Consider the following 16277-nt stretch of genomic DNA (forward strand, 5'->3'; position numbering starts at 1 on the left):
AACTCAGAAATATATCTTTCTGCTTGGAAGTATTCAGAAAATATCAGCCACAAAACCTAATATCAGCCACAACAGGTGAGGAAATTCTAAACACAGAAGAGTATTTGGACAGAATAAGGTAGCACCAGCAACATCCAACACCATGTTGTACACAGACAAGTCCACATATACTGGGATGTGACTAACGAGCTCAATAGCAGAGAAAAGCCAGGAGGATGCGCAACAGCGTGTATGCTGGGAAAAGGTAATCTAATAGTGGTAGATTAGACAAGAAAAGGATGTTCTCCCATGACAGATTTAATCCCATAGAGCAGCTTCCTAGCACTCTCCTCGTGTGTCCCCCTTGCCCTCTGCCTCTCAAGTCTGAGCAATCCTGACTGATTCCCAGCATTTATCAATGAGGCAAAGCTGCTGAGGACAGAGCTAACCAGGGACAGCATTTACGGTTCCCAGGTGTCCCAACAGGATGCTGAAATAGAACATATGTTTATGTAAACTGCAGATAACTTCAAGCTGGGAGTGGATAAAAAGATCAGAATCCTAAAGTATCTGGACCTACTAGAGGGATGGCCTGAAATAAGGCAGCTGAAATGTAACACACACAAGTTCAAAATGCTACATTTGGACAGAGGGAACCAAATGCACTAGCACAAAACAGATAATAACCAGGTAGAGGTTAAGGACAAAAAGCAGGACAAAAAGCCTGAGCAGTTCACAAACTAACTATGTGTTTCAACAGTGTTGCAGATCTTAAATCATAATGTACTAGCAGAAGCATCTTATGTACAATTTTGGAAGTATGTACTGCCCTGTCCTCAGTGTCAGGGAGGCTCTGGCTTTGAGCACGTCTATACAACAGACACAGAAAAATTTGAAAAAGTCCAGATGAGAAAAGAAAGGTGAGAAGAGATTTTGAAAATATGACCTATAAAGAGGGAGGGGGGAGCAAAACCATAGTGTTTCCCAGGAAATGGCTACCAGATACAAAAGAAAAAAGCAGCTCAATTTGTGATGATGGCAACTCGCGTCAGATATTAGGAAAAAAGCTTTCTAACACTTAGAGTGAAAGAACATTGTACAAAACAAGGGATATTGTAGAACCTTCTTCATGGAAGAACAAATTCTAAGAAACAATTACCTAAGATATTTGCGTAAATACCTGATTCATCTCAGAGCACAAGCTTGGTTTAGGTGATTCCTTGAGATCAACTCTTGGTCCTCATTGTTAGGAGTCCTAACAGTTACCCTGAATGACTGGTGAGACATTCAACACTGCCTGTTCTGCCTCAGGACACTGGCTTCTGGCCCCATGTGTTTGTCCCGACCACTGCAGAGGTTCCTATCTAATGCATGATCCTGTCTCACACTGCAGCGCACAACTCCCAGCACAGATACAGTCTCCAGAGCTTCTCTTCCCAAACTATCAGATGGGAGAGTGCTTTCATACTTTTCCTTCTTAGTTGATCATTGAGTAATTCTGAGTATGCTCCATACTTATTCTCTGAGCCACTCTCTAGCCCTCATGTACCTCCTTTTCACAGAATCATAGAACCACTGAGGCTAGTGGGGGCCTTTGGAGATTGTATAGTCCAACTCATGCTGATCAAAGCAGACTGCTCTCAGACTGTTCCAAGGATGGAGACTCCAGAACCTGCCTGGGGAACCTGTTCCAATGTTCAATCACCCTCACAGTAAAAAACACTTTTTCTTATGGTTTAAATGGAATTTCTCATATTTCAGTCTGTTCCCACTGCCACTTGTCCTGTCACTGGGCACCACTGAGAAAAGTTTGGCTACATCTTCTGGCTACATTGATGAGATCTCCCTGAGCCTTCTCTTCTCTAGGCTAAACAGTCTCAAATATCTCAGCATCCCCTCATAAGAGAGATGCTCCAGTCCCTTAATCATCTTCATGGCCCTTCGCTGGACTCTATCCAGTAGCTCCACATCCCTCTTGTACTGGGGAGCCCAGAACTGGACACAGTACTCCAGGTATGGCCTTACCAGTGCTGAGTAAAAGGGAGGTGACAGACTGTCCTGTCATGCAAACATGACTGAACTCTCCCTCCTGGAAATGCTCACAGCTTCACAGCCTCTCCCTCTGCTCCAAGTGGGCAGGAGTTTCATATATCCCAAAGACAGAGGAGGTTTTATTTTACATAAAGCCCTCTCTCTTAAAAACCCGGCTTGGTGTATTGGGGTTGCATGGCAAGGGTTTTTTACCTCCCTTGACCTGCTGTCAAAGCTCTTCCTAATGCAGCCCAGGATACCGTTGGTCTCTCTGCTGCAAAGGTACACTGCTCGCAAATGGTCAACTTGGTGTCCACCAGGATCCCCAGGTCCCTTTCTGCAAAGCTGCTTTCCAGCCAGTCAGCCTATAGTGGTGCCTGGGGTTGATCCTTCTCAGGTGCAGGACTTTGTACTTTCCTTTAACTTCATAAGGGTCCTGTCAGCCCATTTCTCCAGCCTGTTGAGGTCACTCTGGATGGCAGCAGCATAACCCTTTGCTGTGTCAGCCACTCCTCCCAGTTTTGTACGATGAGCAAACTTGTTGAAGGTGCACCCCGTCCCATCATCCAGGTCACTAATGAAGATGCAAAACAATCCCTGGGGTGTATCACTAGTAACTGGACTTCCTGCTGTGGATCACAGCCCTTCTGAATCCAGCAGTACAGCTTTTCCTTACATACAACTTTCATAAATCACTGGGACATCCCACAAAAATTTTTCTGTATAGAAATAACCACTTTGACTTGAAATCAGCCAAGATACGGCACAGCCTTTTCAGTGTGACCCAAGCCATATGGAATAGCCAGTACTTGCTGAAACACTGCTGGAGCTATACAGGCAGTACACACAGAGGCTTGTATTACTGCACGACACATGAGATGGTGACATGACAGGTAAGATGTTTTTTAATTGCTGCTGAATAGCAGGATGAAGCATTACAAAGCAAGAGGATTCTGTTTCTATGAGGATGTTTGGAGACTTGAAAACTCTACTGTCCAGAGGAGGGAGGAGCGATGCAACCAAGGAAGCTGGAAGAGGAACACACAGAGCCGGGATACTCCTCCTCCTCCCTCTCTGCCACATCTGAGCAAATCGCGAGGCTTGGCTTCGCCCTCCAGCAGACTGGCCTGCACTGGCCCGGGCTGCAGCTCCCGTGGAAGGACGCTGGCCTCTAGTGGTGACAGCTGGGGTGACCGCAGCCCAACCTCCGCAGCTCCAGTCCCCGGAGCAGCAGCTCACTGCTCCCCCCGACTGCAATATCCAGGGGGGTGCAGAAACTGGCTGGCGGTGCTATTTTAAGAAAATGAAGTGCAAGAGCAAGGAAAATGAAGCTGCTGCATTGCCTGTGCGTATGCCTGTCTTCTGTTGCTCTATTTCTTTTTTATACCCAAGACTATCCTAAGACCATCACTGCGAGAATCAAAGGTTGATTAGTTGGAGCTTCACAATCGTTTAAAATAGCAGTTCACGATGCATGTCTTCTGAGGCTCTCGAAATTTGCTTTGTTAACAGAAATTTTTTAGCTACTGTCTAGCTTATTGAACAGTACATCTCACCAAGGCAAAAAGATTACTAATTCTGAGCTAATCCAAAAATAGAGCAATCCCATCAAAATCAAATCACTCAGGAAACAAAACTTGCTTGGAATTAAACTCCCAAATTAATTTACTCATAGATTTTTTTGGTCATAAAAACATGATAGCCATCAGTTACATTATGAACTTCATCAAAATAGTTGTAACAGAGCCGTAACTTGTAGTACATTAGGTATTTTGATGCTGGAAATCATCTTGTAATTTAATACCTCAACCACAACCTAAATATCCATAAAGTTTCCTGCTTAGACTTCAAATGCTGCATGGTAAAATCTTTCCTCTTTGCCTCCTCTTTTTTTGGAAATAATAGGTGACAAGTTTTATGAAATATACTGACAAGCCAAAATTTGACAATTCATGGTTAAAGCTGACAGCTTTACATTTCTGATCATGCTCAACTTCAGTTAAAGACCACGTGAAATTGGCATCTTCCTACAAAATGTTTAGGCCTGCATAAATCAGTGTTTTTCTTTCAGTGTGGTTCAAATAAATATTCATACACACAAGCATGCCAGCAATGATACTTTTATACTCTAGGATTAGAGACTAAATATGAGAATAAATCTGCTAGCTTCTGGAAATGACTGCCAAAATAGGAAGAAAGTAAAGAAGACCGTGGGCTCCTTAGTTCTTGTTGCCTTCTGGAATTGTATGTAACCTGGAGATAGAACTGTAGTCAAGAAACCAGGCAGTGATGCTGCACTACCACAGTACTTCCTTCTTAGTGGTCTTCCCCAAAGTCTAGCAAAAAACAGATAAATGATTAGTATCACCTACTTGGTGTTGCAACTTTCTTTGCCTAAGGTGATCAGTCTTAGCCTTCTGGAATGCCACTTTCTCACTTGATGACTTTTTGACTCAGACAGTTTCTCAGCCTCGCTCTTACAGTAAGTTTAATGGATTCTGTTTTGCAGTGTCCCGAGACATTTGAAAAAGGTCAGACGTAAGACCTACCTATCTGCTTACCATGAAGATCATTTCCTGCTATGTTTGAAGGACTTCACAGGTTTAGTAAAACAACACTTTATCCAAGAATTTTAATAATAGCTGACAGTTGGATATCATAATATTTCTATGAGAAAGGTAACCTGCTTTGTTGGGATAAAAAGGTCAAAGAAAATTTCACTCTGAATCCTTGTTGACTAGGCTGCAAATAGCTCATCAAAGGATTCCAGCAAGAGGCATCCCCCTCACCATTCTTCAGTCAACAATTTGCCAACAAATTATGTCATTCTTCTCACAGTAAAGTAATCTTGGAAATTTTATCTAGCAATTAGGCTGTAAGATTTTAACAGCTTACCTAGATACAGGAATAGTGACGTACAAGTACTTCATCTTGACAGGCTTTTAAGGAAATAAGCATCTATATGTAAAAGCCATATTCCCCTACACCTCTTACTTTCACTGTATGCTGTTATAGCAGAGAGACCATGAGAACTGGTTAAGATAAATTAACTTCCTGTGCAGATTGGCTTCCAAACCAAGTATTGTTTTTGAAACTAATAAACATAGTAATAATGTTAGCATTATCCCCTCATTCTTAACAACTCTATTATAACTATATATAACATGACTTTTGAGATCAAAGTGTAAAACAAGGCACAGTTCCACAGAAACTCACACCCCTCCTCCCTGCATGAACTTGATCTTGCAGTATCATCTGCGCAGACAACTCTAGTCAAACTTGTTAGTCATTTCCTTTACCTACTTGAACTATCCTGGCTCAAAAAATACTTTAAGTTGAAGAATGTCTACTTGTAAATGACTTCTGTTTGTCTAGTTGAATGAACCATCAACAGCTTTCTCATTTTCTTCCACGTCTGACAATTCTGTAGCAGCATCAGTATAGCCTCCAACTATCCTTATGCTTCCTCTACATGAACTCTAAATCATGGCCTTATTGTTTCTATGAAAAAGACAGAAAACAAAGGAACTGAAAGGAAATTCCTATACCTGTGGCTTATTTATGAACTATGGTTGAATGTGGTATTTTTTTAATTGACTGTGGCATCTGTAGACTTCTTTGATCAGTGGTAAAGCAAGGCAGATGTGATGAAAAGTGTATAAAACTGACATTTAGGAATAATTAAAATAGAATCCTCTCCTGGATGAATTGGGAAGCATTGCTAAAGCTCAAGTGGAAGGTACTGCTTCAGTACAAATGTACTCTTCTGAAAGAGAAGGGAAGGCTCAGGCAGGAGGACAAAGAATGCCTGCATGCCTGAAAGAACAAGAAGAAAAAAATACCTCTTTGAGTAAGTGAAAACTCAAGACAGTTTGACTACTTAAACTGAAACAAACAGCTTTTGCTTGTGAGTCTGCATTTGCTGCTTTGTATCACAATGCTAATCACAATTTTGCCACTGATCCTCTTCTCCTACACATCTGCCATTGATGTAGAAGAGGTCAAGAAAGCATGGGATAGCCTTAGGATGCATTTGCACTTGTAAGACAGTACCTGTGATGTTCCTGTTGTAAATACACTATTTGACTTGCTGTCATAGCTAGTGTACATGTTAATTTGTGTGTAATAAACAGAATCTTGGGGGAGAAAATCTATACAATTAGCACATCAGTCAGACTGTTCTTCTGATATCAATGCCCATTGAATTCTCCATAAATTCTTTCATAACTAATATGAATCATGAATTAATCATAGGGACTAAAAAACTTAACACCATCCAAAGTTCATAAATCCTAACAATATAGCATTGAACATTTATTTTTTTAAAATATTGTCACTGATCCATCTGAATCTACAATCAGTCTACGCGTGCATACTGAACACATAATTCTGGCAGCCCTCTAGTAACAGGCTATGTTAGTTGTGCTTAAAAGTTTGCAGCTACCAGACCGGAAGGATGAAGGAAAAGTTCATTTTTCTTACCAAATGGAGAGACTGCTTTCTTCCTGTCCAGATTCTATGCTCTAAATACGACGTTTTGCAGCTAAGTCAATCTATCCAGGCTGCCCCCCAAGTGCTTCATTTTGCCTGTGTCTGTATCCTGCTCTCCCACACTGCGGTGGCACCAGCAATCACACAGCTGTTTGGGGAGTACACTACTTAGGTAATTTTACTGGGGAGAAACTAGCATAGGGGCGGTTTTGGTTTGGTTGGTTGTTGGATTTTTACAGATTACTTTCGTTTAGATTAGTTCGCTGCCCTGACTACCACTTTGCCATGTGATCACTGGTGCTGATCGAAAAGGGGTGCAAGGGTGTATGGCCAGGCTTAAAGTAGAATGTAAAACCTCACAGCATGATCTGCTTAAGCTGATTGTAAAAGCTGACCTTTAATCTCTGCCACCCTCACTAGGCTGGCGTATTCCCTCTTAGGTTTCTTAGAAGGCAAGTCTAGTTTGTCCCTAGCATGAGGGACATCATACTGAGGTTCAGAAGTGCTACCACAGGCAGAAAAGCAGGTGTATTAAAAGATTATTTTGTGACTTTTTTTTTGAAGAGGGGCTGGTTTTATTTTCCTTTACAAGAAAGATTCTGTTTGAAAAGCAGAATTTGGACCCCAAAGGAAAAAATATTCATAAGTTCTGATTTTGGTTAAAAAGGCACTCTTTTTGGAGAAGATAAACAGGAATGTACTGTTAGGCTGAAGCATGTTCTTTCTACAGTGGAGTTCAGCTCTTTGCTCAGCAACATGTGGATGGTTGTTGAGACACATTCAACAGAGGGAACCAAGACTATAGTATCTTTTTTTTCCCCCTCATTCATTGACAAACTCATTCCTGGACTAAGCAAGCACATTTGTTGCTTCCTCTTTACAGGACAGGAGTGGGTATTTTGAGGAATGAGGAGTTTAGGGTTTGGTCTCTGTATGAGTATGCAAAGGGATGAGGCACAAAGAAACCAGGCAGTGGAAGAGGGGAACATGTTTGATGAGGAGAGGCTAATGGGCACAAGGGCAGTTGGAGGGAAACTCCATAGCAAAGAAAGAGAGGAAACAGCTCTCTGCCTATCAGTATACCTTCTTGTTATGCATCATGAGTACTGCCCTACTGCAATCAAAGCAGATGTTCCTGTAAACTGAAATTTCCCCTTACCAGCCTTACCTTACACATAGTATACACACTACCACAAGCAGAGCTGGCTGCAGAGAAATGAACCAGCAGAGATAAGGGAGAGCTTGGATGATCTTGTATATACTGATAATAGAGGTGAAGAAGGGCCAAGACCAGAATTTAAACCTCACCATCGATGAAACTGTGTGTTTTTTCACCAGTTTCAAACATAGCATTCATAAGAACTAACAGCATGATGAAATAACAGCCTCCATTTTACATGGAAAAACTGCGTAACTGTTACTCAGCAGAATGTGCACCTTGTGTGCTCCTTCTGTTTCCTGAAAGACCAGTTCAGTTACCTTTTACTCTTTCTGATTCCTGGGTCTCCAAAATAAACTGAGCATACAGGGTTGGCTGCAAGAATTAGTGCTAAGAGGCTTTTGATTCTGGTCACCTATGTTTTCCCCAGCTAGAGTCCAACTGATGCAGGCTCACTCGTACTGCCATATAAATTTCTCTGTGTTTTCAGAGAGCTGCCCACTGTGTAAAGTAATGCTATTCTTGACTACCAATTCCAGTAGACAAACTCCAAAGTTTAATTGGATTTCATTACCATGATGCCATTAGTTCCTACTTATTTACCTTACACTAGGCAGCAGCACATGAATATAAGGGTTTGCTAGACACACTACTAATACTGATTTCCATGAAAACAATGCTGAAAATTTTGATCTTTGGGAATAAACTGTAAAAGGAGAGCCATTGCACACTTACATTTGTAGGTGTTAGCAATTCAAACAGCTCTGAACTCATCCCTGAAGAATTTATAAAAAGAAATCAAGACAAAAATCCTTTCTGCTTCCATTATCTGTGCAGTGAGGGTGTTCTCCTCTCAAAATTTCAGAAGTTTCACTCCTGAAACTCTTGCAGTATATGCTTTTCTTGCTACAATATGTTTTAATAAAAAAATATAATACAGGTATAATAATTTGTATTTATTTTAAAACATTAAATTGGATATTTTCTCCTACTATCACACAAAAGCTGGATGTTCAAGGCTACAAAAAGGCATTCCCTACTGAAAAAATTCTCTACTGAAATTCCTGTACCCTGGAAGAACACACTTTTTACTTCAAAGAAGAGTTTGGCCAACGTTGCATTGAGTATTGTAGTGCTCATCATCTGACTGTTTTTTTAATACTCATGAACACACACATACACACCATCTACACTAAAAAAAAAGTTTAGGCTTCCATCAATCATTTACCTTTCAGCAAATGTGTGAATTAAAAATGCTTATATGATGCTACTTTGTATTCTTGCTCACCTGCTCTGTGGTAAGAGTGAGGTCAGATTCTCTCCCAAAGTAGGCTCTAATCATGTACTTATCATAATGATCATGCACAAAGTCACAAAGTTGAGGTTACCAAGGCAATAATGATTCTCCTCCACTTCACTTTTACTCCATTTTCCTTTTAAGCCTTTTACAGTCTTTACTGTGGACTTAGTTTTAAGATACTCACCAACATTTATTTCTGGCAATCCGCCAAGATTTCCTGGGAAATTAAAATCAGACCAAATCATGGGTAATGTTAAGAGTTTTTATTTCAGCCAAACCTGACATGAATTTCAAGAGGGTATATGGGAAGGAGAGTTGGGATGATGAGAGGAAATAGTTGGATGACATTAGACTTCCCATTTCAATAGATCTCAGAAGACTGGCTTATTAGGCACTGTAATATACAAGCAGTTGTAGAGGATCCTATTGATCATCCTGCAAGCTTTTAACAAAGAAGTAGATACACAAGTGAAATGTACAACTGAAGGCCCCACGGTCATGTGAAATTTTGAAGAAGTATAGCAAGATACTAAGACTAGAAACAGACAGGCAGTCAAAGTATCTATATCCTTATAGTCATTTTAGGTTTCGGTTTTTTTAGTTCAGCTTTAACACCTCCCAATCAATTACCCTCCCAAAACATCTCCCAATAAGTCAATTATCCCTTTTACCACCCTTTACCTGCTCACTGTTTAGAGAGAGTGGGTAGACCGTTAACAACTGCTTACATTCACATTACGGATCATTTCAGAAAATCCTCCCTAGGTTTAGGAATCATACCAAACCAGAGGAAAAAGAATATCTTTAGAACTGAGGGAGAAAGGAGAGGAAATGAAGGAAAAGGAGGGAAAAGCCAAGGTAAAGGCAAAAACCTATATTCCCTTCACCTAATTTTAGACAGAAGTTATGAATTTGATCGAGACTAATCAACCAGGCTCCCTTCATAATCAAAGAACATAGAGATCCTTAATGCTACTGCAGTGATTTATCTCTATATTGATGCCTATGGCATGAATCACAACCAAACTGGCATCACCTATATTTCTCTATAGGCCTAAGAGATGGTTCCCCAACAACTGACTTATATTAGATGCTCTATTTCTGTATAGCTCATATTATGCAAGCTAAACCGCACTCTCTGCTGAGATGCATAACTTAGGAGTGAAGTTGCTGCAGATTTCACTTACAGTTGGGAGAGGGAGAGGGAGAGGGAGAGGGAAAGGGAGAGGGAGAGGGAGAGGGAGAGGGAGAGGGAGAGGGAGAGGGAGAGGGAAGAGAAGAGAAGAGAAGAGAAGAGAAGAGAAGAGAAGAGAAGAGAAGAGAAGAGAAGAGAAGAGAAGAGAAGAGAAGAGAAGAGAAGAGAAGAGAAGAGAAGAGAAGAGAAGAGAAGAGAAGAGAAGAGAAGAGAAGAGAAGAGAAGAGAAGAGAAGGCAAGGCACTTCCAGAGGTCAACTCAGCTCCCTTAATATCTCAGAATTTTATGACCTTTCTAACCCAAAAGAGTGCAACAAAGCTTCCGCCTGGCATGGATATCATGAAATCAAACAGATTAATGTAACAGAGAAAAATATGACCATATGCTTTATAGAAGTTATTTTTGAGATAGAAAAACAGATAAATGATCCTACCATCTTAAAAGAAATTTCCTACGCTTTCACATTCCAAGTTGAAATCACTTTGTCTATTAGTTATTCACGCTGTATTAATTCAAACATGCACACCTACCTTTATGGTAACATTTCCTTTTGTTATTTTTCTCATATTGAAGCCTACTGTAGGAATCATATCTTCTGTGAACTGCCCTGACTAGAACACAAACAAAAAAAAGTTATATTTATTATAAAATAGTTGATACACAGCAGATAACTTTCTCATTTGCAATCTAAAATTTTTATTTTACAACACTGTAAAATAGCACATTAATTTTCTACAAGAGCACTGGCCAGCACTTCAATTAATGCATTGTCACATCAAGGAAGACTGTTCATTTCAGTCCCTTTAAACGATCTTTTATTCTCCTCAGCGACAAAGATCACCCCAGAAACCACGAGACTTCGGATAATTCTTCATCTGATCTCTAAGCAAACCAGAAAGCAGCACGGTGAAAATACAGAATCACAGAATGGTTTGGGTTGGAAGGGACCTTTAAAGGTCATCTAGTCCAACCCCCAATATGATAAAATATGATAAAACTGACTATACCAGGATTTTTCCCTGTAGTTTCTCACTACTGTTACCAATGGTTTAACTCCAAATGTAATAAGCAGTGAAAGAGTACTCATGTAGAGAGTACTACATGCAGACCCTTTCCTTCTGAGTAGGTGATAGCAGAGGAGTCCTGCTGTGGAAGCTAAGGGAACACCATTAAGACAGAAAAATACAAGGTACTAACTCAGCACACCATAAACCCAAAACATAAAACCAAAGTGCTGCCTCCTCCCCCAGTTCAGAGAAATATTTTTACAAGACAGACGCTTGTCATCATGCCAACAGGAACCTTACACACATCTACCCACTACAGAAAACGGTTTTTGAGGAGAAAGGTGAAACTCAGCTCTAAGTAGATAATTCACTATTCATTCTTCCTTTTCAAAATGTATCAATATGGTATTGTGTCTCCTAGGTGTGGTGCATTAAGATATGCAGATCATTACTTAAAAGTTATGTCTACATGGAGGCCCAGGTGCTTTCTGCAACATACACGGCAGTCCTGGTTTTCTAGTCATCCAGAAAGGAGAGCAGGACCTTCTGGACTTGCCATTGCCCTTCCATATCTATCTGCCCATATTCCCTTCACCCATCCATCATCCCATGTGCCCTGGGGTTTTTTTGGAAGAAAATCTGGGTATGTGGACAAGGACGGAAGCAGGCATGCTCCAACAGGTCCCTCCCATCTGACAAGTGGATGATCAGAGCTTCAGGGTGCACCAGATCGGCTACGTGCCTCACAGTGCACACATTGCCACCAGCTACCCCTAATGCTATTGCTGGTCTCTGTATGCTTTGTAGAACTCTTCTCTTCACTGTTTGTGGCAGAGTGAGAATACACTATGCCTCCAGTTTGTGTTCACAAACTAAGATCAATTATTTTTAATCTGGGACTTTAAAAGCTGTATAACTTTTGACAGTTACTTGATCCTCTCACAAGATTTTGGGGTTTGGAATTAGGTCCTTCAGGCAATAAACAACTTCCATCAATTACTTGTTCAACCTTACCTATGGGAACCTTCTTGCTAAATTCTGTACTATATATCTTCCACATCTTTTGTTTCTGGAAGTCTGTTTTTTTCCTCCTCTTTCCTTGCTTCAATGACTTGTCAACAGAAGTAGGAAAAAACAGGGAAGACAAATGCACCTGCAGTTTCATACAGATATAGGTACCCAGCAGTGACAGAAGTTTTTAGTGGGATGGAGTAAGACAAAGCCAATCAGTAACCATCTCCTGAAGCACGTACTGGCCTAATTTGTTAAAATATATAGTACATTTATTTGTGGAAGACAGACATATAAACACATATGAACACATAAACCCTGAGAATGTAGCATCATTACTCAACCACAGGAATGCCTGGAAAAACAGCCAGCCAACTCAGGAGGCTATTGTTTAAAAAAACTCATAGGAAGTCAGGACTCTACTTTTGTTAGCAAATTATACACCATATATAATATGCTAAACTGGAAGACAAAAATTTAAAAAAAAATCATAACTGCTCTGGTATTGGGGATAGAATGCAAAGAATTAGTGTCCCCTTTATTGGTCTTTAGTCTTTTCCTCTAAAAATTTTCCATTCTGGTTGAACGGAACCAGCTACAAAGAAAGTATTACGTTTACAGTTCTTTATTTTCCCACACAATGAACAAAAGAAAGTAATATGTTGAGTCTTTTGCCAGCATTAGTCCAAAACCTCTGATACTGTGTTTTGTTTCAAGTGCTGTAAGCACCATCAAGTAAAAAATCTGTTCCATTTTGTTTGCTAAGGAAGTTTTACATGACAAATTACCTATTTTTGTGAATATTCAAGATGTGCAAACAAGTTTAGTGTCATATCTCAGTAAAAAAGAGATTACATCCTGACACAGATGAAAACACCTGGTGCTAAGAAGTTTGTAATGTCCTCTTTAAAGGTTGCTGAATATTGAACTGATAAGGAATACTGCTGTAACCCCTTACTATAATAACCATGGGCCAGATTGTACTCCATTACATCAGTGCACATCCATAGTAAAACACAGTCATGTTGTCCAAGGTTTCCACTGGTAACAGAGGACTAAATATGGCTCAAACTCTTCAGGGAGAAGACTGTCTCAAAGGGTGTTTATTCAGTGTTAGAATGATAGGATCTCTGAATACTACTGCAAAGTAGAAAAAATAGTAATTTCCTACCATTTGTTTTTATGATCCATTGCAGTTTGCATTTTAAGTAGCCACTATTTTGTGAAGGTTATTTTCATCTCGTCACACTCTAGTCACATACACACAAACACACATAGAGTTCCCAATCTATTTGCCATCCCCATATCAACTGTATTCAAGAGCAAGCTATTATCCATTGCCTTACTCCCAAATTCTTCAGCCACCCTTCTTCAGTGATTATCATGGTGTGTCATCTCTAGATTGAAAGATCCAAAAGCTACAAAACCTGCAATCTGTGATGCTCCCCAAGTCAGAAAACATGGACGCCTTGTAAAATATTCTTAAGCAATGTTTGCTGGCAAAATCGGACCCGCAGTAACAGCACTGCTCTGGTATTAAAGATATTAGCACAAGAGAGATACATATGTTGCCATTCCACAGGTGATGTAGTATACATGAGTGGAAAAACATTTACACACACAAACTCTGATACCACACACTACTGTCAGAGGTCTCTAAACTGCTGTGTTCTTCTTTGCTCCGTTTATGAAATCAGTTCAAGAAGGGATACAATTTGTCATGCCTTTTCCCCCTTCCTCAGCAAAGCCCGCCCTTGGGAGATGAACACTTCCAATGGGCATGAGGAGTGCTGAGGCCCGTGTTACCAAGACCGCCTGAGTGCTTAACACAGTAAAACACCAGTTCCAGATATTTTCTGTTTATTGATTGCTGATGCCCCTCAATGAATTACTTTCATTGCTTTCCTGTACTTTCCCCACCCCATTCCTTTTTCTCCTCTCTCTCCACTTCTTCACTCACACTAACCTCCTATTTTTCCCTTAATCCATAATCGTATATGAAAGCAAATAGCAAATATCATATACTGATGTTCATCGTCTCAATCTCTTTGACTTTAGGCCATACACCTCCCAGTCTGGTTTTGATTCTTGATCCAGTTAATTTTTCAGGATAAGGATTCAAGAACCTCTGGAAGTCCCTATCTCATGGTAGGTGTAGCTGCAATACATCTAACAGCAGTGATCACCTCGCAGAAATGGGTATGCACTGAGAAGTTTCATGATTAGTACTAGCCATATTTTTAATGTATATTTGTTTCCCTCTTCTGATGGAAAGTAAATCTTCGGGATGGACCCAAATGCAGAAGGGCAGAGGGCACAGCAAACAAAGATGAGGAATGTATTTCAACATGGCAACAAAATGGAAAACATCATGATAGGTGTCAGGATTACAGAGGAACAAGGCTGCAAGGCCATCGTCACAGTGGGAAGGGAAGGCCAAAATCAGACTTCAATGCTGGGAAAGAGCTATCAAGGAATTGTGGGAGGCATTAATATTGATGCAACTGATGGGAGGGCACAATTCAGTGACAGGGGAGTTGTGGCCTTAGAGGATGCACAATATATTCTGAGTTATTTTGGGATACACTGGCCGTGAAAAGCCAACTCTGAATCACGGGCAAGAGTCCGTGCCCAGGAATCTGCTTTGAGATGGGCACGCTTTGCAGTCAGACACAGGAGACATTTTCTTTCTTCCTCTTAACGCCCATCTGAGCCTGCTGTAAAATTCTCGAGGTTGCAAAAGATGCAAGAGCTGCCTCATGCTCCCCGCCCGCCGTCCCCCCTCCCTCCGCCGCGCCCCGGGACCTAATGACAGGAGGCGGCTTCGCCGCAGGCCGTGGAGGCAAAGCCCGCACTTGTTGCCGGGGGAAGCGACGCGAAGCGGCCGGCTCGGGGCGGGCGGTCCCCTCCCGCCGCGCCAGACTGCCGGGCCGCCGCCCCCCGCCTCACCGCCCCGCGGCGAGCCCCCCCTCCCGCCGGCCGCCGCCCTGAGCGCCCCCCGCCCCCGCCCTGCCCCTGCGCCGGGCCGGCGGGCGGCCGGGCCGCGGCAGCGTACCGCCAGCACGGTGAGCAGCGTGGTCTTGCCCGAGTACTGCAGCCCCACCAGGGTGAGCTCCATCTCCTCCTTCCAGAACAGCGAGCGCAGCCACTCCAGCAGCCGCGCCACCAGCGCCAGCATCCCGGCCAGCGCCCCCGACCTGCGGCAGGCGCCCAGCCCCAGCGGCACCGCCTCGCTGCTGGGCATGGGAGCGCGGGGCGAGGCGAGGCGAGGCGGCGGCGGGGCTCGGGACGGGGCTGGGCGGCGGCGGCGGCGGCGGCGAGGCTGCGCGGGGAGCCGGGCGCCAGGCAGGGCCCTCACGTGATGGCGCCACCGCCCTTCTCCGGCTGCCACTTGCTGCAGGCAGGGGAGGGCTTGGGTTCGCTTCGGTTCGGCCCGGCCGGGGGCGGGGGAGCGGCAGGGGCGCCCTGCGGGGGGCCCGGGCGGGCGAGCCTCAGTCAGGGCCGGGCGCTGGCCAGGGGCGGGCGGGGAGGTGTCCGTCGTGTGAGGTGACGGAGCGGCGTCCGCATCGGGGGCGGGCGGGGCGGGGCGGCTCCCACGCGAAATGGCGGGCGGGGCCGGGCCCGGGGCCGCCGGCGGAGGGGCGTCCCGCGAGTCCTGAGGGCTTGAGGCGGTCGCGTGGAGGCCCCGCAAGCCCAGGGAGCAGCGGGGTGGCTCCGGGCACCGCGATGGACACATGTGGCACCGCGGGGATCGTGTGAGGTGAACAGCTGGTCCCTGGCGGGAGCGCGGCGGGACGGGGCGGCCCGGCGTACGTCTGCCGCCGTGGGCGGCTGTCTGTCCAGCAGCCCGCACCCACAAGGGATGCATTTGTAGCACTGGCTTATGAGAGTTGGTGGATTTAGACTCCTTGACAGGATCGATTTTGTAGGTCCTTCACCTCTAGTGATGGCGGTTCTCACGCCCCTAGGACCTCCACTCTTCCCATGAAACTCTTGAGTTGTTCATCGTGTAGGGACAGGCTTTCAGATCCAGGGCTTACCGTGGTTTTATTTGGGTTCTTCTCTGGCAGTTTTTGGAGAGTCTCCCTTAGCATGCTTCCTTAC

The 16277-nt window shown here is 43.3% G+C and overlaps 1 protein-coding gene across 2 annotated transcripts in view; it reads right to left on the reverse strand.

Moving 5' to 3' along the window:
• The window catches only part of LOC142404576 (ADP-ribosylation factor-like protein 8B), a 28574-nt gene extending 12847 nt beyond the window's left edge, over window positions 1–15727 (reverse strand). For both annotated transcript variants that reach the window (XM_075491539.1, XM_075491538.1), the window contains exons 1-2: window positions 15229–15727; window positions 10686–10766 (exon numbers count right to left, since the gene is read on the reverse strand). In XM_075491539.1, the coding sequence (XP_075347654.1) occupies window positions 10686–10766; window positions 15229–15417 (270 nt within the window). In that variant the 5' untranslated portion in view covers window positions 15418–15727. The remainder of the gene's footprint in view (window positions 1–10685; window positions 10767–15228) is intronic.
• Window positions 15728–16277: the final 550 nt, after the last annotated feature.

Source organism: Mycteria americana, chromosome 1 (assembly GCF_035582795.1).
Source record: "Mycteria americana isolate JAX WOST 10 ecotype Jacksonville Zoo and Gardens chromosome 1, USCA_MyAme_1.0, whole genome shotgun sequence".
NCBI classification, from domain to species: Eukaryota; Metazoa; Chordata; class Aves; order Ciconiiformes; family Ciconiidae; genus Mycteria; species Mycteria americana.